Raw genomic sequence first — 17,133 nt, forward strand, 5'->3', positions numbered from 1 at the left:
CCCCCCCCCCCCCATTCCCCCTCTCATCCCCACTTTGACAACACTGCATCCTTGCTTGCAACAATCCCCCCTGGACTCTCATCAGTACCAGCTCACCCCCCCTGAAACCCTTCAGGAACAATAAACATAGTCTGAGAACACTCTCTAGGTAAGCATGAACCCAAGGGACATAATTCTGTCAAACTCTCACACAGTTTATCGAGCACTGACAGCTCATATTGTGACCCAGATGTCTATATATGACATTTTATTCACTTTGACAGTTGACTATATTTGTGTTTTGTGTCACTGATTTGTTTTATATTTTAAAAAAGCAATCCATATTCATATTGTCTGTTACTTTTGGACGGTGATTTTCGACACTTCCTGACTCAAAACCTCTCATGACACCTACTGTTTGTGCTCTGTTTCAGTGGTGGCAACAGTCTGTGTCTGATCAACCTATTATGCCATCGTTTGAGTCTATATCGATAACACATGTTAGCAGATTTGGTGAAAAAGCATTTTACTGCACAGCATAGTTGAGAATCATGTGCTGACTTAGTCACAGTCAAAGCCACTCATTTTCTCATTTTCTGCCACCATCATTATCATGACATCTACAGTATTTATGACATGCATGTACTGTTGAAAAGAAAGCAGGTAACAGTTTGTTGATGGTAAAGTACCAGAATATTATGTTGAGAAGTGTTCCCACTGACCAAACCAAATGCGTCCCCACAGTCAGACAATACATTTCTTTGTTGTATGTGTGTTTCTAACATAAAGACGGATATGTGATATGTATTAAAATCTCACTGTGCCCTTTCCCCATGTGTCTGTTTTTCATTAGGGAGTTCTTGATTGTTCTACAGCGCTTCAGGTCTTTCTTTACAGCGCTGCCAGAGATGCTGTGTGATGGCGAGAATGTAATGGACGACTCCATGTGTTGGAGCGGGGACAATGTAGTGGAGAGGTAGGAGAGATTCCCACCCCTAACTCAATATGAACTTGAACTGTTAACAACTACATCAGCAATGCCACTTTAAGATTTAGGAAACTAGATTTCTCTAAAAGTCTGACCTTTGTATTTTGCTGAACACTGCTATGATGATTGGGATTTTATCAGTACTGGAAGAGAACAGTGAGTGAGATTAGTGGATCAGAAAATATGGTTTTGGTGTATATGGCGCCGCTTCTCCTTTCTGTCACATCTGGCCAAGAGCAGGGCTCAGCATGCAAATTAAAGTGAAACTAATCAATTATCAACACCTTTGTATGATTCTGTTTGTGCAATAGGACCTAAGAAAGTTAAAAGCCAACAATAATCATTGATCAAAGCACCTTCTATATGACAATAAGCTTGCAGAGACGTAATAATTTCAGCTCTGCTTGCAGTCTGTTATCCAGTGTAGGTATATTAACCATAGTGAGCTTGTGATGGCATGGTCCAGTCTGGCTCTATGTGGCCTCATCTACCTCATGTCTGTCTCACTCCACTAACTACGGTCGGTTCATACCCGATCTGTCCATCTCTTTACCCTTCATTTTTTTGTATCTGTATCACTATTGAATCACAAGGGCAGCAGCAGTGTGTTGCTGATTTACATTTCATGAATAACACAGTTTTAAAAAAGTGAAGTTGTGGCAGACATTTAATAAAACAGAAAAGAACTTGCCATTTTTTGTTTAAAAAACATGCTATGAATAAAACTGTGGCTCTAAAACTAAGTTCTGAACCGAGATTTGGTGACCCGATAAAACCCCTACTACTTTGCTACAGTATGGTAATTTGCTGACTAAACACTTTTTTGGCAGCACTGGAGCTTGGACATAACTTTTATTTTCTCCAAATGACAACAGTTGATTCTGGCTTGTATGCATCCTTTCAAACAAGTCATTCCAAGTCTTTCTGAGATGTAATACGTGTGATATCTTGCATTGAGAAATATGACTTTTAAATGTAGTCAAATTTGCTTATTGTGCTTGTGCAGAATAATTTCAGGGTTTGTGCGTCACTGTGGTTGGTTTGAGCCAGTAAATGAGTTGTTATATGTGCCATTCTTCTGTCTTTCTTTTTTTTTGTTCTTTTATTTACGAGGTTTTTATTTTGCACTGATTTATAGGTGTGGCTCTGGAACCCTTTTTGTGCTTATGGTTTTGAGTTCATCTCTAGGACTCAAACACTTTCTCTCTCTGTCTCTGTCTCTGTGTCTGTGTCTGTGTGTGTGGTTATGTGACTTCTAAGCATGAGACAAACAGAACTGATGCAGATTACTGAGCCTATGTACGTCTGTAACTGATTCTCCTTGCTGGATGAGTTTCTTAAATACTCTAGAAACTCAGTTCACAATTATGACAAGGTTTTGCTCTGCTTCTTCTGCGTTGGCCCTGAACTGGCTCCCATTATCATGGCAACCTGAACCCTTGGCATTGCCGGTATTGGCCTTGACGTGGAAAAACAGAGGTCCGGGGATGCCTTTTCACCTGATCCAACCTGAGTGTTTGTAAGATTCCCATGACTGCTTTGCTGGGTTAAGCCATACAATAAATTTTAAAGAAGCACATGGGAAGACATTAGGTTCATGAACAGATGACTGAGATTCCCAAAAAAAACATTTTATTACCCTTACACAGTTTATAGAATCTTGTAATTGGTTTAGTTTGCTTCTGTCCTCTCCTCTCCTCTCTAGAAAGAGAGGGTAAACAAAGGTCAAGACACAAGCCAAACAGAGATACAGCTTCTTTGTGTTTTTTTTTTTTTACTTCTTTAAAGCAACGAGGGTCTTGGACTGCCTGTTCCACACTGGTTGTCGCAGTATATACCCCTCTGAACTTACGATAGCGCTTTACGAAACCGCTCCACCATAGCTACAATGCTAATTTTGCTAGCACTAAGTTGCTATGTATCAGAGACTTAAGGTGTGTTTTTTAACAATATTGGTAGCTGCAATTTCATGCTGATATTTTTGACAGTTACTGTCAATATGCTGACTGTATTTGTCTGGTCTGAATATGAGGGTCATGTGCTGTTGTACGGTTTGGCAAATTAGGAGACACAAGTAATTATAAATAGTTTTTCATCACTGTAAGCGAGTGGTCAATTGGCAGCGACTGCCATGAATCCCTGCACTTCCTGTTCCTGTTCCTGCTTGTATTTTGGTACACCTCTGAAGCCTTGTCCAGCATGTTTGTTTCATTGTTACTGCTCTCATTACACCCACCTGCCGACCTTCACTGTAATCCATTCATTCAGTACCTAAGTCATCTGCATTTACTCTTCACTAGATCATTGTTAGACAACTTCATCAAAGACTTTCCAGTGCCTGCTGCCAATTTCCCAGTAACCCTTTTCTCCAATGGACTCAGCCCTGCTACTTTGTTGTTTAGATACTACTTTATGCTTGTCTTTGCTACAGCTTGTCAGTTACTTGTTCAGTGTTTCTTTCCTGTCCTGCCTGTCACTTGTACTCTTGTTGCTCCCTGGCACTGGTTGTTTGTTCCCTGCCTGTAGTCCTATTAATCCTATCTCGTCATCGGTGTGTGAATGTGTGTGTGAATGGGTGAATGGTGTATAATCTCCTGTAAAGCGCTTTGGCCAGTGTAACACACTGTGAGAAAGCGCTATATAAAATACAGTCCATTTACCATTTACCAATAATATTGGTTTAGTTTCACGTTCCTGAGTAGCCACATGTGTTCCTGAGCAATTGCTTTAACAGTGTACCAGTCACTTTTAACCTGAGTTTGTGTGTATCCTTGTTTGTTTATGTGTTATTCCTGTTGCCTGTTATTTACTTGTGTTGCTTCTGTCTAGCGTTTTAACTTCCTCTCTAGCAGTCTTAGTTGTCAATGTCACATTGTCTTGTTGCCTGCCTGTTTACTTAACTTTGTCTGCCCACCTCTTATGTTTTCCTGTTACCTGTATCTCTGCAGCATAGCTATTAAAGCCTTGTTTTCCTTGTCACTGAACTTTTCTCTGAGTCTACAGTTGGGTCTTAAGTTCAGAAGCGTTACATGTGTTCGACAGATTTGAGCTGTGCACCATTGACATCCATGCAGCACCTGTGCACAACCACAACAATGGCAAGGCACATGCAAAACCTGTTTTTCTGTGATATTGAATACGTTTTTACTCTGTGTATGTGTCTAGGTGTCACTTTTACTACCAAGGGCACTGGTCTTTCAAAAACAGTGCTAATTTGGGGTGTAACAGTGTGTTATCCTACACCCCTGATGAGAGCTGATTCTTTGCCTGTGGTGTCAAGTGTGCTTGTGTTGAGTAAGGAAAAACAAAACAAAAAACTGTGCCCTGCTGAGACATTTGGCACTACTTGTTAATTGTTCTGATAGGCCTGTGGCAAACCTCTTTCACTGTATCTGACTCAGTTGGTATGTATTGGGGAGAGAGAGAGAGAGAGAGAGAGAGAAAGGAACAGGACAGAGTATGAAAAAGGTTGGTTTGCATTTTGGTGTTGTGGTGTCCCCTGTGCCCCTGATGTGGGAAACATTGTAAAGTAATGGGGGGAGGGGGAGCCTTGGCAGCATAAAGACCCATTGTGGAGCCAGTGCAGTGGGGCACAGCCCTGCCGTGGTGACCCCAAAGCCTGAAGGGGGAACAAAGGCCCTCCTATGAGGCTGTATAGGAAAGACTTGGACATTGCTGCCTCTGCTACTTCCACTGCCCACACCATGCTTGGGAAACTTATATGACAACTGCAAAGGAGCTGACAGAAGGGAATATAGTGAGAGGCAAAGATGATAAAATATAAGGAAAGATTAGAAACACTATGCAGCATAGAAGATACAAACAGCATGATTGAAAATGGACATGCTAAACTGCTGTTGTGTTAGTCCATGTCATAGTTTGGCTTCCTTTGTGGTGGGCTTGTACAGCCTCTCAGGACTTGATGGGTTTTCCCCACAGACAAGAGGATGCACACACACACACACACACACACACACACACACACAAATGTCAATCCACATGGGATACATATGCTATTTACAGTAACAGCTGGAAGGGTGATTCATTCAGACACAATCATACTGTATCATACTCAGGCAAGGAGACACACATCAACACGTGAGAACACACACACACACACACACACACACTTGTATGTTGTATTACTTCAAAGCACATCGAAGGAACTGGGGATTGAAATTCCCTTCCTCTCTTTATTCAACATCTGATGACAGCAGGGCAAGTAGGGGGCAAGCAGAGCAGTAGTACTTACAACTAAAAGTATGTTTTGGCATGTGTTCACACATCTTTGGACATTCACAGCATGTGTGAATATTTGGCAACATCTCTTCCGGAGAGATGAGGTCAACCAAAATTACCTCCGTTTTTATTATTTCCTGATTTGCCAGTCATTGTATATTTATTGTAGAAGTCTTATCACCACCTCTTCTCACTTTAATTGTGTTGTTTTTTGCCTTTTTGAGAAATGTTTGACACACAGAGTGCTTAGAGATACTGTTTGGTGTGCAGGTTATGAAATAGTGCCGCATGCTAAAGCCATAATTAGGCATCATGAATGTCCTAATTAGTTCCTTGACTGGAAACATATGAGAAGGTAACCTCAGTGAAGGCTTGAACGTCTTGTGAAAATTCTTTGTCACAACCAGACCCAGAATAACTTATTTACTACAAACAAGGGGGAAATAATAATCAGTTCAGGACCATTTTGAATATGAAGTTGACTTCTAGACTAACTGCCCAGTTTTGTGTATGATCCGTAGTCAGTCAACAGTGCTCCTCTGACCATCACTGCTCGGATTTTAGATTTGTGATGAACATGAGACAGACAATAGATGGTTTCAATTCATCAATGTCAAGATCCTGAAAACAATTTGATTGAAAATATTAATAATTATTAGTGATTGGTCCCTGTGGGGGTTCATAAGAGGATGGCTAAACCTATGTTACACCTGACTAAACATATCAAGCTACAGTAGGTGCAACCACCACCAATTAGTGATGTTTTATGAGGAGCAGCAAATCAGGTGCACAGCAGGATGGCACTTGACAGCCAGGTAGCTAAAACAAGTAAAGACTGGAAAATCATTGCACATTAATCACTAACAGCTGTTGTGTGCTATAATGTACTATACAGCCAAAACCATGAGTATTTAACAGTTACACATTTGGTGTTTTTTAGGTTCGGTGTAAAATAGATACTACATGAAAGTGCCAGGTCTCAGCTTTAATGTGAGTAGGTTTATGTCAATATACACAGAACTGTGTGCCCATTTTTAGGGGTTCAAAAGTAATTAGACAGATACACATGAAGTCAAACAAAATCATATGTAATATTTTGTGGACAACCCTTTGAAATCAAGGATTGCCTAAAGTCTTTGACTGATTAACATTAGCAGAGTCTTTGTATCCTCTCTGGTGGTCCTCTCCCAGTACAGCTCTTGCTTGCTGTGGGGTTTTTCAGGTACATTTCTCCTGTTCACACGTCACCCACTGAGTTTTAATGCATTTGACTAAATCTAAAGCACACAATGCCCTCGTGTACCTCTGCATTCATCCTGCTGTTATAAAATTATCAGTAAATCACAGTGTGCCAATTCCACTGGCAGCCGTACATGCCCAACCACCAGACAGATGTTTGACAGATGAGGTGGTATGCTATTGAGCTGTTCCCTTTTATTCTTTCTCCAAACTGTCCTTATCTACATCATTGTGCTAGAGGTTGACTTTAGTTTAATCAGTATCGTCCAGAGTTTTCTGGTATGTATTTCTAAACTGTAACCTGACCTTTCTGGCTTTGAGGCTCCCCAGGAGTTTGCATCTAGTGGTGAGTATTGTCCTAACAGTTGATAAGAAAACATTTACGCCTACATCCTGGAGAGCATTCTTGTCTTGTTATGTAGTGCTTTTCTTCACTGTGCAAGTGTTTTTGTGGTCATCAACAAGACCTGTGCTCCTCAGTCTACCAGGTTCTTTGCTATTTTCTAGTTTTCTGGTATGAGCGTTTTAAAAAATGTACCCAACCTTTGTTTTTGGCAAACCAACTACCTTTGGTTTTTTGAGCTACATAATTATCATCTTCACTTGCATGGTAACCATTTTTTTCCCTCCTCATATTGGGAGACAACTTCAGCTCAGTCTACATGGCGACTCTCAGTTTACTCAGAACCAGATGTGAGGTCTTTTGTGAATGAAGAATCATTTTGTAGCCTAGTGTGCGATTACTGTACTTTTGGACCCTTGCAATTTGGGTACTGTGTGTTAAAAGGGCCGCATCTTCTATACAGTTCCTTAAATTTCTGATGTAGTTCCACTTAAATTAAAGCAGAGACTTGGTATTTAAATATAACTTCCCTTATTTTATTTCAAATTCTAAAGCACAGAGCCTGAAGAACAAAACATGTATTACTACCAAACCCTTAGGTAGTTTGTTTTGACTGTAAATCTAAATTGCAGTATCATTTCTTAAAATGAATTTAGAGTTCTTGTTTTTCAGATGCAGCTGTGTTTCATCAGTGAAAGTTGACTGCAACATCCACAGAACAATAAACATTTTTTAGATTTACAAACATTTGGTTTTACCCACAAGCTGTGGGGAAATCCACACGGCATTTCTGCTGCATGACTGACTTGTCACTTTCAGTGTTACTGTAGCCCTAAAAGAAATAGAGCAGAGTGAATAAAGCAGTCTTCCTGTTTGAACTTTGTCTAACTGCTGTATACTGTACACTGCACTTGTTACGAGATTATTGAGATGGACACTGGCACTAAATCAGCATTTTCTGGCCTACAAACTTTTTTGGATTCACTTTGTATTGAGCTGATGTAGTGCAAGTTGTGTGTGTGTTCTTCCAGAGAACTAATAATTCACCAGCATGATTCCAAAGTTTTGGATTAGCTCAAGGGAATGTACCACAGACAATACAGCAGTGAGTGCTTCTGAAAGCCTTGCATTTTTATAAGGTTATGACAGTCCATTTGTTTATCATTTTGACATCTGGAATCTATTCTGTTTTTGCAAGGAGAAGCAGGGAGAGCACTGCACTGGGCAAAGCCCTTACCCCTCACACTTTCACTCACTTTCTCTCCTTCTTCCACACCCATCAAGTCATAGCTTTTTTTTATTTTCTCCTCTGTGTCAGTCTCTTGGGTCAAAGGAGCTCAGCTTGGAAAATACTAGGGGATTGGTTAGTGAAACTCTAGCAGATGGGATAATAAATTAATTACTATATGCAGAGAAAGGGCATTCCCTGGTCCAAGCCTATATGTCCTATGCATACTGTATGTGTCTAAGGGCTTGTGTTGTAGCAGCAGCAGAAGTCAGTGCAGTCAGTTAAGTATGTTTAAGCTTTGCTAAAATGTACTGTAGATTTAATGGAGTGGTGAAGATTATGAGAACTGGTGATACTGATAAATAATGAAGACATTTTTCCTTCTTACTGTTACCCTTTTACCTCTCTCATTTGCACTTGACATCTGTAACAAATCTCTTAAAGCTCCTTCTGTCCCTCTCAAAGTCCCTTTCTTCTATTTGTCTTTAGCTCCGATTCAGCAGCCCATCCTTTCCCATAACCCTGGGCTGCTGCCTGGGACCTCAGCATGACCTGCTCTACAGTGCTGCATTGCTTAGACTTTTCTCTCTTTAGACCTTTCTCACATTTATGTTGTGTATGTGTGTGCATGTGAGAGAAAAAAACAACATTGATCATATTACAGTAACAGTGACTTATTTATTGTCTCTACTGGAATGCTTAGTTTGGAAAAGTCTGGACTTATGAAATTTCTAAATGCATACTGTAGCTGTACACAAGAAATAGAGGAAAAACATCTTAGAATAAAATGTGTTTTTGTTGGCCACCTTGTACAATTATTTGCCAGGCTGGGACTTAGCAAGCCTTTGAGTGAAGAGTGTTTAAATGTATGTCAGGTTTTGGTTTTATAGTGTGCACTGTGCACATTGTAGCCTTGGTTTGTGAAATTTCCTTCCAACTCCTTTTAGTCTTACTGTCATCACTTTTATAGAAGGGGCACAGTTTTACAGCTTTTCCCTTCTGTTGGGTGCCCAGCCTTTGGAGTGGGTTGCGCTAATATAATTAAAATGCCACAACAGACTGGCATGTTTTACTGGAGCAGTTCCTACTGGGCAAGGTAGACAGTGGACTCAAACCTCTGTGCTGGCCCACCAGCAAGGCATCACAGTCTTAACAAGAGAGGTGGATAAGAAATAGAGGGATAGGCATGCTGGAGAGGGGGAAAGGAAGGCTGGATGAGAAAACAGCAGATAGGAGTGGTGAACTAACCGATGGATGATGGAAAACAATCAGTGATGTACTGTATGTCAATGGCAGCAGGGAGCAGTGGCTTTAGGAGAGCCCTCTGTCTCTGTGGCTTAATTGTCTCATTGAGCCTGTTTGAGGTCTTTACTGCTAGCATGTCCTACGTGTATGTTTGCATGTGTTTGAGAGCACTTGCTGTTCTGAGCACACATACCGTGATTCTTTTCACTGTGTTGCGATATTAGTGTTGTGCCTGTGTCAACAAAGTCTGGACTTTGTATAGGGATTTCAATTTAATTTCTTTATTTTTAATATAGCATAAAATATCATAGGTTGCATTATACATCATATTCCTATACTGGCAGCTTCTTGTGATTTGAATTTCTGAAAGTGAGGAGTTGAATGGCAGCATACAGTATATTCCAAACTTCAACGTGCTTACCAAAGGCCGCTAGGTTCAGTGCACAGCCCACACTTGCGTTGTGCTGGCTGCAGGGCTTAGAGCAAAATAGGTGGAGTTTTCATGTTGCCCAGGCTCGCTTGGAGAGTCTTGGTCAGCAACAAAGATGTAACATTGTGTGTCATTAGCTAACTTCTGCCACCTTTTACACTCATCCTTTACATAAGCGGAGAAAACCTTTACCACAATGTATGAAAAATATCTCTTTACATCATTACCTAAATTAAGAAACTTGAACAAGTCTGTTGATCTACTGAGGAGGGACATGTAACATAGCTACCCACAACAAATTTATTGGCAGTTAAAACACTCTGGACATGCATTTGACTAGAAATCTGTTTCTATGACTTTCCTCTATACTAACGTATATAATACTCCATACTCTATACTAACATAAGCTGGGTCATATAACTCTGGGAATTCGGACCATAAATCCAGACACACAAGGTCCTCCACTTTTCCCTCCATGCCTGGCTGGATGTTCACCAAGCTGCATGCTACGATGTGCATGCGCTTTGCTCGGTGCAGCGATAAACCGTCATGGCGCAGCGCAAGCCCTTCAAAATGATGGATTTCAGAGCACAGCGGTGCTGTTGTCGCTTTCTGTTCGAAAGAGCCATAAGGCATGCTATGCATTTTCCACCGGTTGAAGTGGTAAAGAGTGACTTTCATTGAGGTTAAAACTAAGAAAAATAAATCTGGTTCTCGGGTAACAGAGGCCATGGTAGGAGAGAGGTTTCATATTTTTGACTTTGAGAACTTACTTTTGTCCAAGCACACAGCTTGTACTGTAGTTGTGTGGATGCAAGATTATGGCTGCATACACAATTTCTGTGTGCCACAAACAACACATTCACACATCAAAACACATCAGCAATCACATGACATAAACACATAGCTGAGCCTCCCTCTGTCATGATTACTTTTAGGAGCACTCTTATCATTGACAGCTAACAGTTGGAGCTTGACTGAGTATAAATATTGCCTCAATTTGAACTGAATTTTATGTGATGCAGTGTATATATTACCTTCAAATCTGAATTTGGGGCCCATTGCCAGCACTGGCAAACAGTTGAGTTTTAGTGTGACTTGTACAAGTTTAAGTTTTCACTCTGTGGTATTTACCATCAGTGAGAATCTGAACAAGACGTCTGCTTTGAATCCAACTACAAGTTTAAGCATCAGTCTAAGTTGATGTCCAGCCAAATGGATTAGTACTGTATGAGTTTAAAATTGAAATGAGTGACAAGGCCGGTAGGAGAGAGGGAAAACTAACAAATCCAGCTCTGAACAAACAACATGTACAGTACACTACTGTGGAGGGTGTTTTATATGTGTGTGTTCATGCCTGTGATCTGTGCTCAGTGTGTGTGTGGTAACCTGAAACCACAGGGAAAACGTTCCTAGAATTCCGGGTGGGTTTGGTGTCGTGGCTCACTGACTGGAGCCCCCTGAGTGGTGCTGGGAATGCAGCCTCCGCATGGACAAGCTACAAAATGCAGGGAAAGTCCCCCCCTTTCTAATTGTGTAGTGCTTAAACCTTGACCTTAATACTTAAGCCTAATTTTGTTGCCCTAACCTCACTCGAAACTCTGTGTGCACACAAACAATATACGGTATCTTGTGAAGCTACAAAAGATGCCAATAAAAAAAATGTGAGGACTTGGCCCATTTGAGATGAGAATCAGCTCCATATAGCAGAATTCTGGCTAGCTGTTTGGCCAGTGTCAACAGGTTTGGGCCGAACAGTTTCATTTTTTGTGTGATTGGTTTTTAAATGTGCAGTGTGTATGAGAGAGAGCCAGAGAAAAGTTTTTGATGACATTTCCAGGGGATTATTACAAGCCCACATTTACAGTTGACATATACTAAATACTGGAATTGCACATTCAAAAGTATGACTTTCCTATAGCTTCAAACCATCACCTGCACCATAAATGATAAATACCTTTAGAAAAAAATTCTAGTAGATTCATAATAAAATGCACAAAATAATCTTCTTATTATATAGAATGCATTGAAATGTACTGAAAACATTAAGATAACTAAGAGAGGGACAAATCCTAAAAAAAAATTGTCTTAAAATGATTTTGTCAATGAGTCTGAGTTCTTGGGACAAATTTGTTCAGCTCCACTTCATGCCTTCTAACCCTACCTAGACTACTTAGGTTCATCTTACAGACTGATTTCTAATGATGTGTCCAGTCTGCAACCTGGGGCTGCTGATTGACAGATAAGATTGATCATGACAAAGCACGGTCATGTGTTTGCCAATGCTACCATCTGTCTGACTTCATTTGGATATCTCCCTAACCTTTGGCCTTCTTCTCTCAGCTAGCTCATAAATCTTAACATTGCAGTATATAATCCCATATATGTTATTCTGGTGCTGGGTGCCTGCACTTAGAGCTGCCTCCTTATCTCTCCATCTACAATATGCTCTCAAATGTCCATCTAACTGGCACCATTTTTTCTTGTGTGGGTCATTGACTATACCTATATTTGGATTGCATATGTCCATAATAAATGCATTATATGGTTGTTTGTGCCCCCTCATTCAGCGCCCTCACAAGCCCTCTCCATTGTCTGTTTGGATATTTGAGTATGTATATATCTTTGTATGTTTGTTGCCTTAAGTCATACTTAATCTGTGTTCAAGAAATCAGACTGTTTTGCTGAGTACGTTTTGCTTAAAAGGATAGCATATACAGTCCAGATGTGACATTATGCTTCTCTCTTTGTGTTTATCTGTGTTTATGATACACGTTGTACACTGAGTAAGTATGTGATCAAAAAACTAGACTGTACATTTAAATATCCAGACACAAAAAAATTAAAGGTAATCTTATAAATTTGCTGGTTTTCTGCATAAATTGGTCCTGAAATGTGATCTGATCTTCACCAAAGTCATAAATATCAACAAATACAAACAGCCATGATCTTTTATGTTTTTATTGAACACACCTATCAAGCATACAGAGTGATGATGGAAAAGGTAATGGCAACATGAGGCTTTTGATGACACTAAACATCAACTAGAATCATGTGTTAGCAAACCTGGAGACCAATCAATGAAACAAGAATGGAGGTGTGGTTTAGAACTACCTTGACTTATAAAAACACTCAGGAAATTGCAAACAGTGTCATTACTATTTCTTGTGACTGTAATATAAGAGATAAAATCATGGTGAGCCCCTTGTCTGCTTTTTAGTTTAGTTTACTCATGCTGTCAGCCTTAAGCACTGCCATTCCAGTCCAGATCAGACAGACAGGTGGTTGTACCACACCAGAGGATCATGGTCCACTCCACCCATCTGTGCTCCCAGGGATAATTTACTCTCCTGGCTCTGCCCTTGCCTTCCCTCGTCTGCCTAACACACACCAACTGCCCCTCCAGCTTCCCCCAGACCTCGAACTTCAGTTATCCATGTGCTCCTCGGCATGTGGGCATGTGGCTGGAAGAGGGGATGGATTTGTGTCCCAGTTTCTTTCTTCTTTCTCTTTTTTCTTTTTGTCTGTCAAGGTAACTGTACTGCCATTACAGTGAACAGTGTTAGGAATTTGCCCTTCTCTGCTCTCAGAGCAACAGGACAGCCACAGCAACAGTTAACACAGCGCACTAATAACAAAACATATACAAAAAAATATTTAAAATCACAAAGTATCATAATTTCAAAGAACTAAAAATAATGCACCTTCAATGTACCATTCAGATTAAGTAACCTAAACATATTAACATATGTAAACCATAAACCAACTAAAAGCAAAATGCACCTTAAAGCATGAGAGCCTTGCAATTCAAGGGTTGGATAGTCTCAGGGAAGGTATTTCTTTTTATCCACTCAATGTTATACAATTTTATACACACAATGTTCTTAAAGTACTTTGGAATTCAAATTGACTAATGCTGACACCTACTGGGGATTCAGGGTCACTGAAGTAGGTATATGCTTAATCAGTTTCCAGTTAGTAATGAGGTCATAAAGTTTCAGTATGTACTTAAGAAATCAGTGCAGCTTGGTGAAATTAGCACAGCTCAGTTTTGCATAGTGCGAATATGTCTATTCGAGTTTTTTCTTGAATCTTGCCCTCTTGGCTTGTTTGTGCTCTAATTATATTGATGCTATTAATTCAGTAATTGACATAAATTGAAAACTGAATTTGTGCAGAAAAGGAGGACTTGATGATATCACAATATATGACTATTTTACAGTCAAAAATGACAATGTGGCCCAGACAGCTACATTTGGAAACAGCTGCTTAAAGATTAACCCTTAGTAGTTTTTATATGAATATTCAGGGCAGCTGTGTGCTCCAGTTATATATTCAGCTCTAGTAGTGCGTTTGATGTCATCCACAATAACTGCCACGTGTGGCATAAAGTAAAGATATTTTATTAAATCTGTGAATTAAAACACCGATGAGGATATTTGTGCATGTTTGCAAAGAATATGGACAGAAGAGCACGTGTGTGTGTGTGAGAGTGAGCTTATGTTCAAGACAAAAATTGTTTGTCAGGAAATGATGTCTGTCTGCATGTGATTTTTCTTATGTGGGTAGGCAAGACATGACTTTGTTATTCCTCCAGTCTAATGGAGCTGCATAGTGTTTCCCAGAAATCTGTGTGGCCCATTGGCTCAGCCTGCAGTATGTCTGCTGGTCCATCGGACGAGACGACGCAGTGAGGTGGGGAACAGTTACACCCATTGATTGACATAGTCGGGGCAATCAGGTCTGGGAATGGCCTCAAAGCAGACCGCGTGGAAATTACTGTTGTAATCTTTGTAACTGCCACTAGAGACTATTAAAGGCTTAACCCCTACAGCTACAGTATATTGTATGTTTCCATTTGCCTGTTTCTAACTCTAGTCAAATGGAAGTTCATAATGTTGTAATTTGCCAAACTTTTGTGTGAACAAGTAGTCACACTCATTTGTAGGTGTGGAGGGGAGCGTTGGGTGCATCTCAGCTGTTCCACTCTGAAAGGTTTGACCAGGCAAACTTTCTGTGAGATTAATATCAGAAGGATGTAGGCCTGTGTTCCTCATGAGAGAACTGATGCTGTTAAAAGCATATCAGCCTGAAGGCATTGTCAGACACATTCTTCAAATATGAGCTCAGAATGGCTTGATGCCTCAAACATTGACTACTATAGGCTTCAGTACATAATACTGACCACATGGGTGCAGTGTGGAAGCATGTTTTGTGTCACTGTAAGACCAGCAATTAAGTCTGAAGGTTATTGCCATGATATTAGTATATTTTGAAATGTAGTTCGGTTACAACAGTTATATGTAGCTTTTTCTTTTTCCTCCTTTTTCTTGTTGCATAAGACTAGACCTTCAATACCATGTCAGTGTTTAGAGGCAGAACACAAAGTACATGTTGGATCTGGTGACATATACTGTACAGTGGTTCAAAAAGTATTCAGACCCCTTCACTTATTAAACACTTTACTGTGTTTGACAAAATTGCCATTTATCCCACCAGGCTACTCTCAGCAACCCATAACGGCAAAGTGAAAACATGTTTTAGAAATTATTAAAAACTATAAAAATCAAAAACTGAACTCTCGCATATAAAACACTCCGTACTGTGGTCTGCGGCATCCTGTCCACTTTAATTATCCTTGAGCTGTGTCTGCAACTTGATTAGAGCTCGCCTGTGGCAAACTGAATTTATTTGATATAATTTACAAAGGCATGCGCTTGTGTATATGAGTTCCCACATTTCACACTGCATGTCAGGACAAAAACCCAGACACAAAGTAGACTACAGCATGGATCCAGACCCAATCTGTGCCCAAGAATGTGGCATCTGAACATGACACGGACCCAAACATAATTTCTAAATTTCTGTCCAATCCTGGTCTGAGCTCTTGGGTACTGATGGGTCCTACTGGGCTTGGTTAGGGTATCCACACTCTAAAGTAAACCTTAGTGGCAAAACTGTGGTGAGATCAAGACCAGGGTATAAAACCATTTCTAATGCATTGAATGTTCCCAGGAGCACAGTGGCTGTAGTAATTGTGAAATGGAAGAAGTTTGGAACCAACAGGATGCTTCCTAGAGTCGACTCTCCGGCCAAACTGAGTAATTGGGCACAAAGGGTCTTGGCCATGCAGGTGACCATGAATGTAATGGTTCCTGTAACTGAGCCTCTGAAGTCATCTACATAGATGTGAGACGGATGATCATTTAAGCAGCAGGCTATCTATTAGGTCTTCATGGTGGAGTGGACAGACAGGAGCCAATTAAAGGTATATGACAATGTATATTTATTATTCTAAACAATATTTTAAAGACTCTGAGAGCATGAGTAAAAGGATTCTCTAGTTTATTGAGCCCAAAACTGAACTCTTTGGTCAGCCTTCTCAGCAATGTTTTTGTCAAACGCCAGGCACCTGACTAACACCATGCCAAGGGTGAAACATGCTGGTGGCAGCATATGAGGGTGCTTCTGTCAGCATGGACATGGAGACTGGTCAGAACTGAGGGAATGATAAATTAAGTCAAATACAGAGAGGACACAGAACAAAATCAGCTCCAGAGTCCATACCATCTGACACTAAGGCGACAGTTCACTCTCTGACTGTCCTTGAGTAGCCACCAGAGACCTGAGGATGGCAATTCACAGGCACTTTCTATTCAGTCTGACGGAACTTGAGAGACGAATAAAATAAACTGACCAATCCAGATGTGCAGAGCTGGTAGAGATTTAACTATGAAGTGATGAAGTTGAATTGCTGCCTGAGAGGATTCTGAAAAAGTACTGAATTAAGGGTCTGATCACTTTTGTTTTGAGATTTGAATTTTTCATTTTTAATAAATTTTCAAAAATGTTACTTTGCCATCATAGGTTGTTGAGTGTCTAGTAAAACTACAACACAGTGTGCAACAATAAAAGGTCTGAATACTTTATGAAGCCACTGTACACTGTGGTGCAACTTTTGATTCTGTGATGTTAGGATTTTCTTACACAACCACAGGAATGAGAGAGTGCGTGTGCATGTGTGAGAGAGAGACGGAGAGAGAGAGAAAGAAGTAAAGCAATAGCAAGAACAGTTTGTTGCCAAGAGTGAGTCACTTAAACCTAATTAATTCAGCTCTTTGCAGTTGCTGTGATTGTTAGATAAATCAATAGTTGTTCATTAGCCTAGAGTAGCATTGAAATGAAATATGCTTGACTGTGTGTAGGCCTATAATGGACTAATGATGAGCCAAACTAGATATTGTAGACATCACCTAGCCTGCAGACAGAAATAGAAATAGATGGGTAGAATAGCCCTAATGATGAGTATCAACTGCCTCCTGGGTACCAGGTAATCACAGAATGATTACCTGTAAGTCTATGTGCATGCTAAGTGAATCACTGTGTCTGGTCATAGGTCATTTTCCCATCTCTGTTTTTCTCCCTTTAAAACTAGCTGGCCT

General features: G+C 40.3%; 1 protein-coding gene across 6 annotated transcripts in view; it reads left to right on the forward strand.

Moving 5' to 3' along the window:
- The window catches only part of gpc5c (glypican 5c), a 96,993-nt gene that overhangs the window by 39,668 nt on the left and 40,192 nt on the right, over nucleotides 1-17,133 (forward strand). For 5 of the 6 annotated variants that reach the window (XM_020595907.1, XM_020595902.1, XM_020595903.1 and 2 more), the window contains 2 exons: nucleotides 86-148; nucleotides 833-955. In XM_020595907.1, coding sequence (XP_020451563.1) covers nucleotides 86-148; nucleotides 833-955 — 186 coding nt within the window. The remainder of the gene's footprint in view (nucleotides 1-85; nucleotides 149-832; nucleotides 956-17,133) is intronic. The other variant, XM_020595904.1, reaches the window with a different exon arrangement.

The sequence above is a fragment of the Monopterus albus genome, unplaced genomic scaffold, assembly GCF_001952655.1.
Source record: "Monopterus albus unplaced genomic scaffold, M_albus_1.0 scaffold28.1, whole genome shotgun sequence".
Lineage (NCBI taxonomy): Eukaryota > Metazoa > Chordata > Actinopteri > Synbranchiformes > Synbranchidae > Monopterus > Monopterus albus.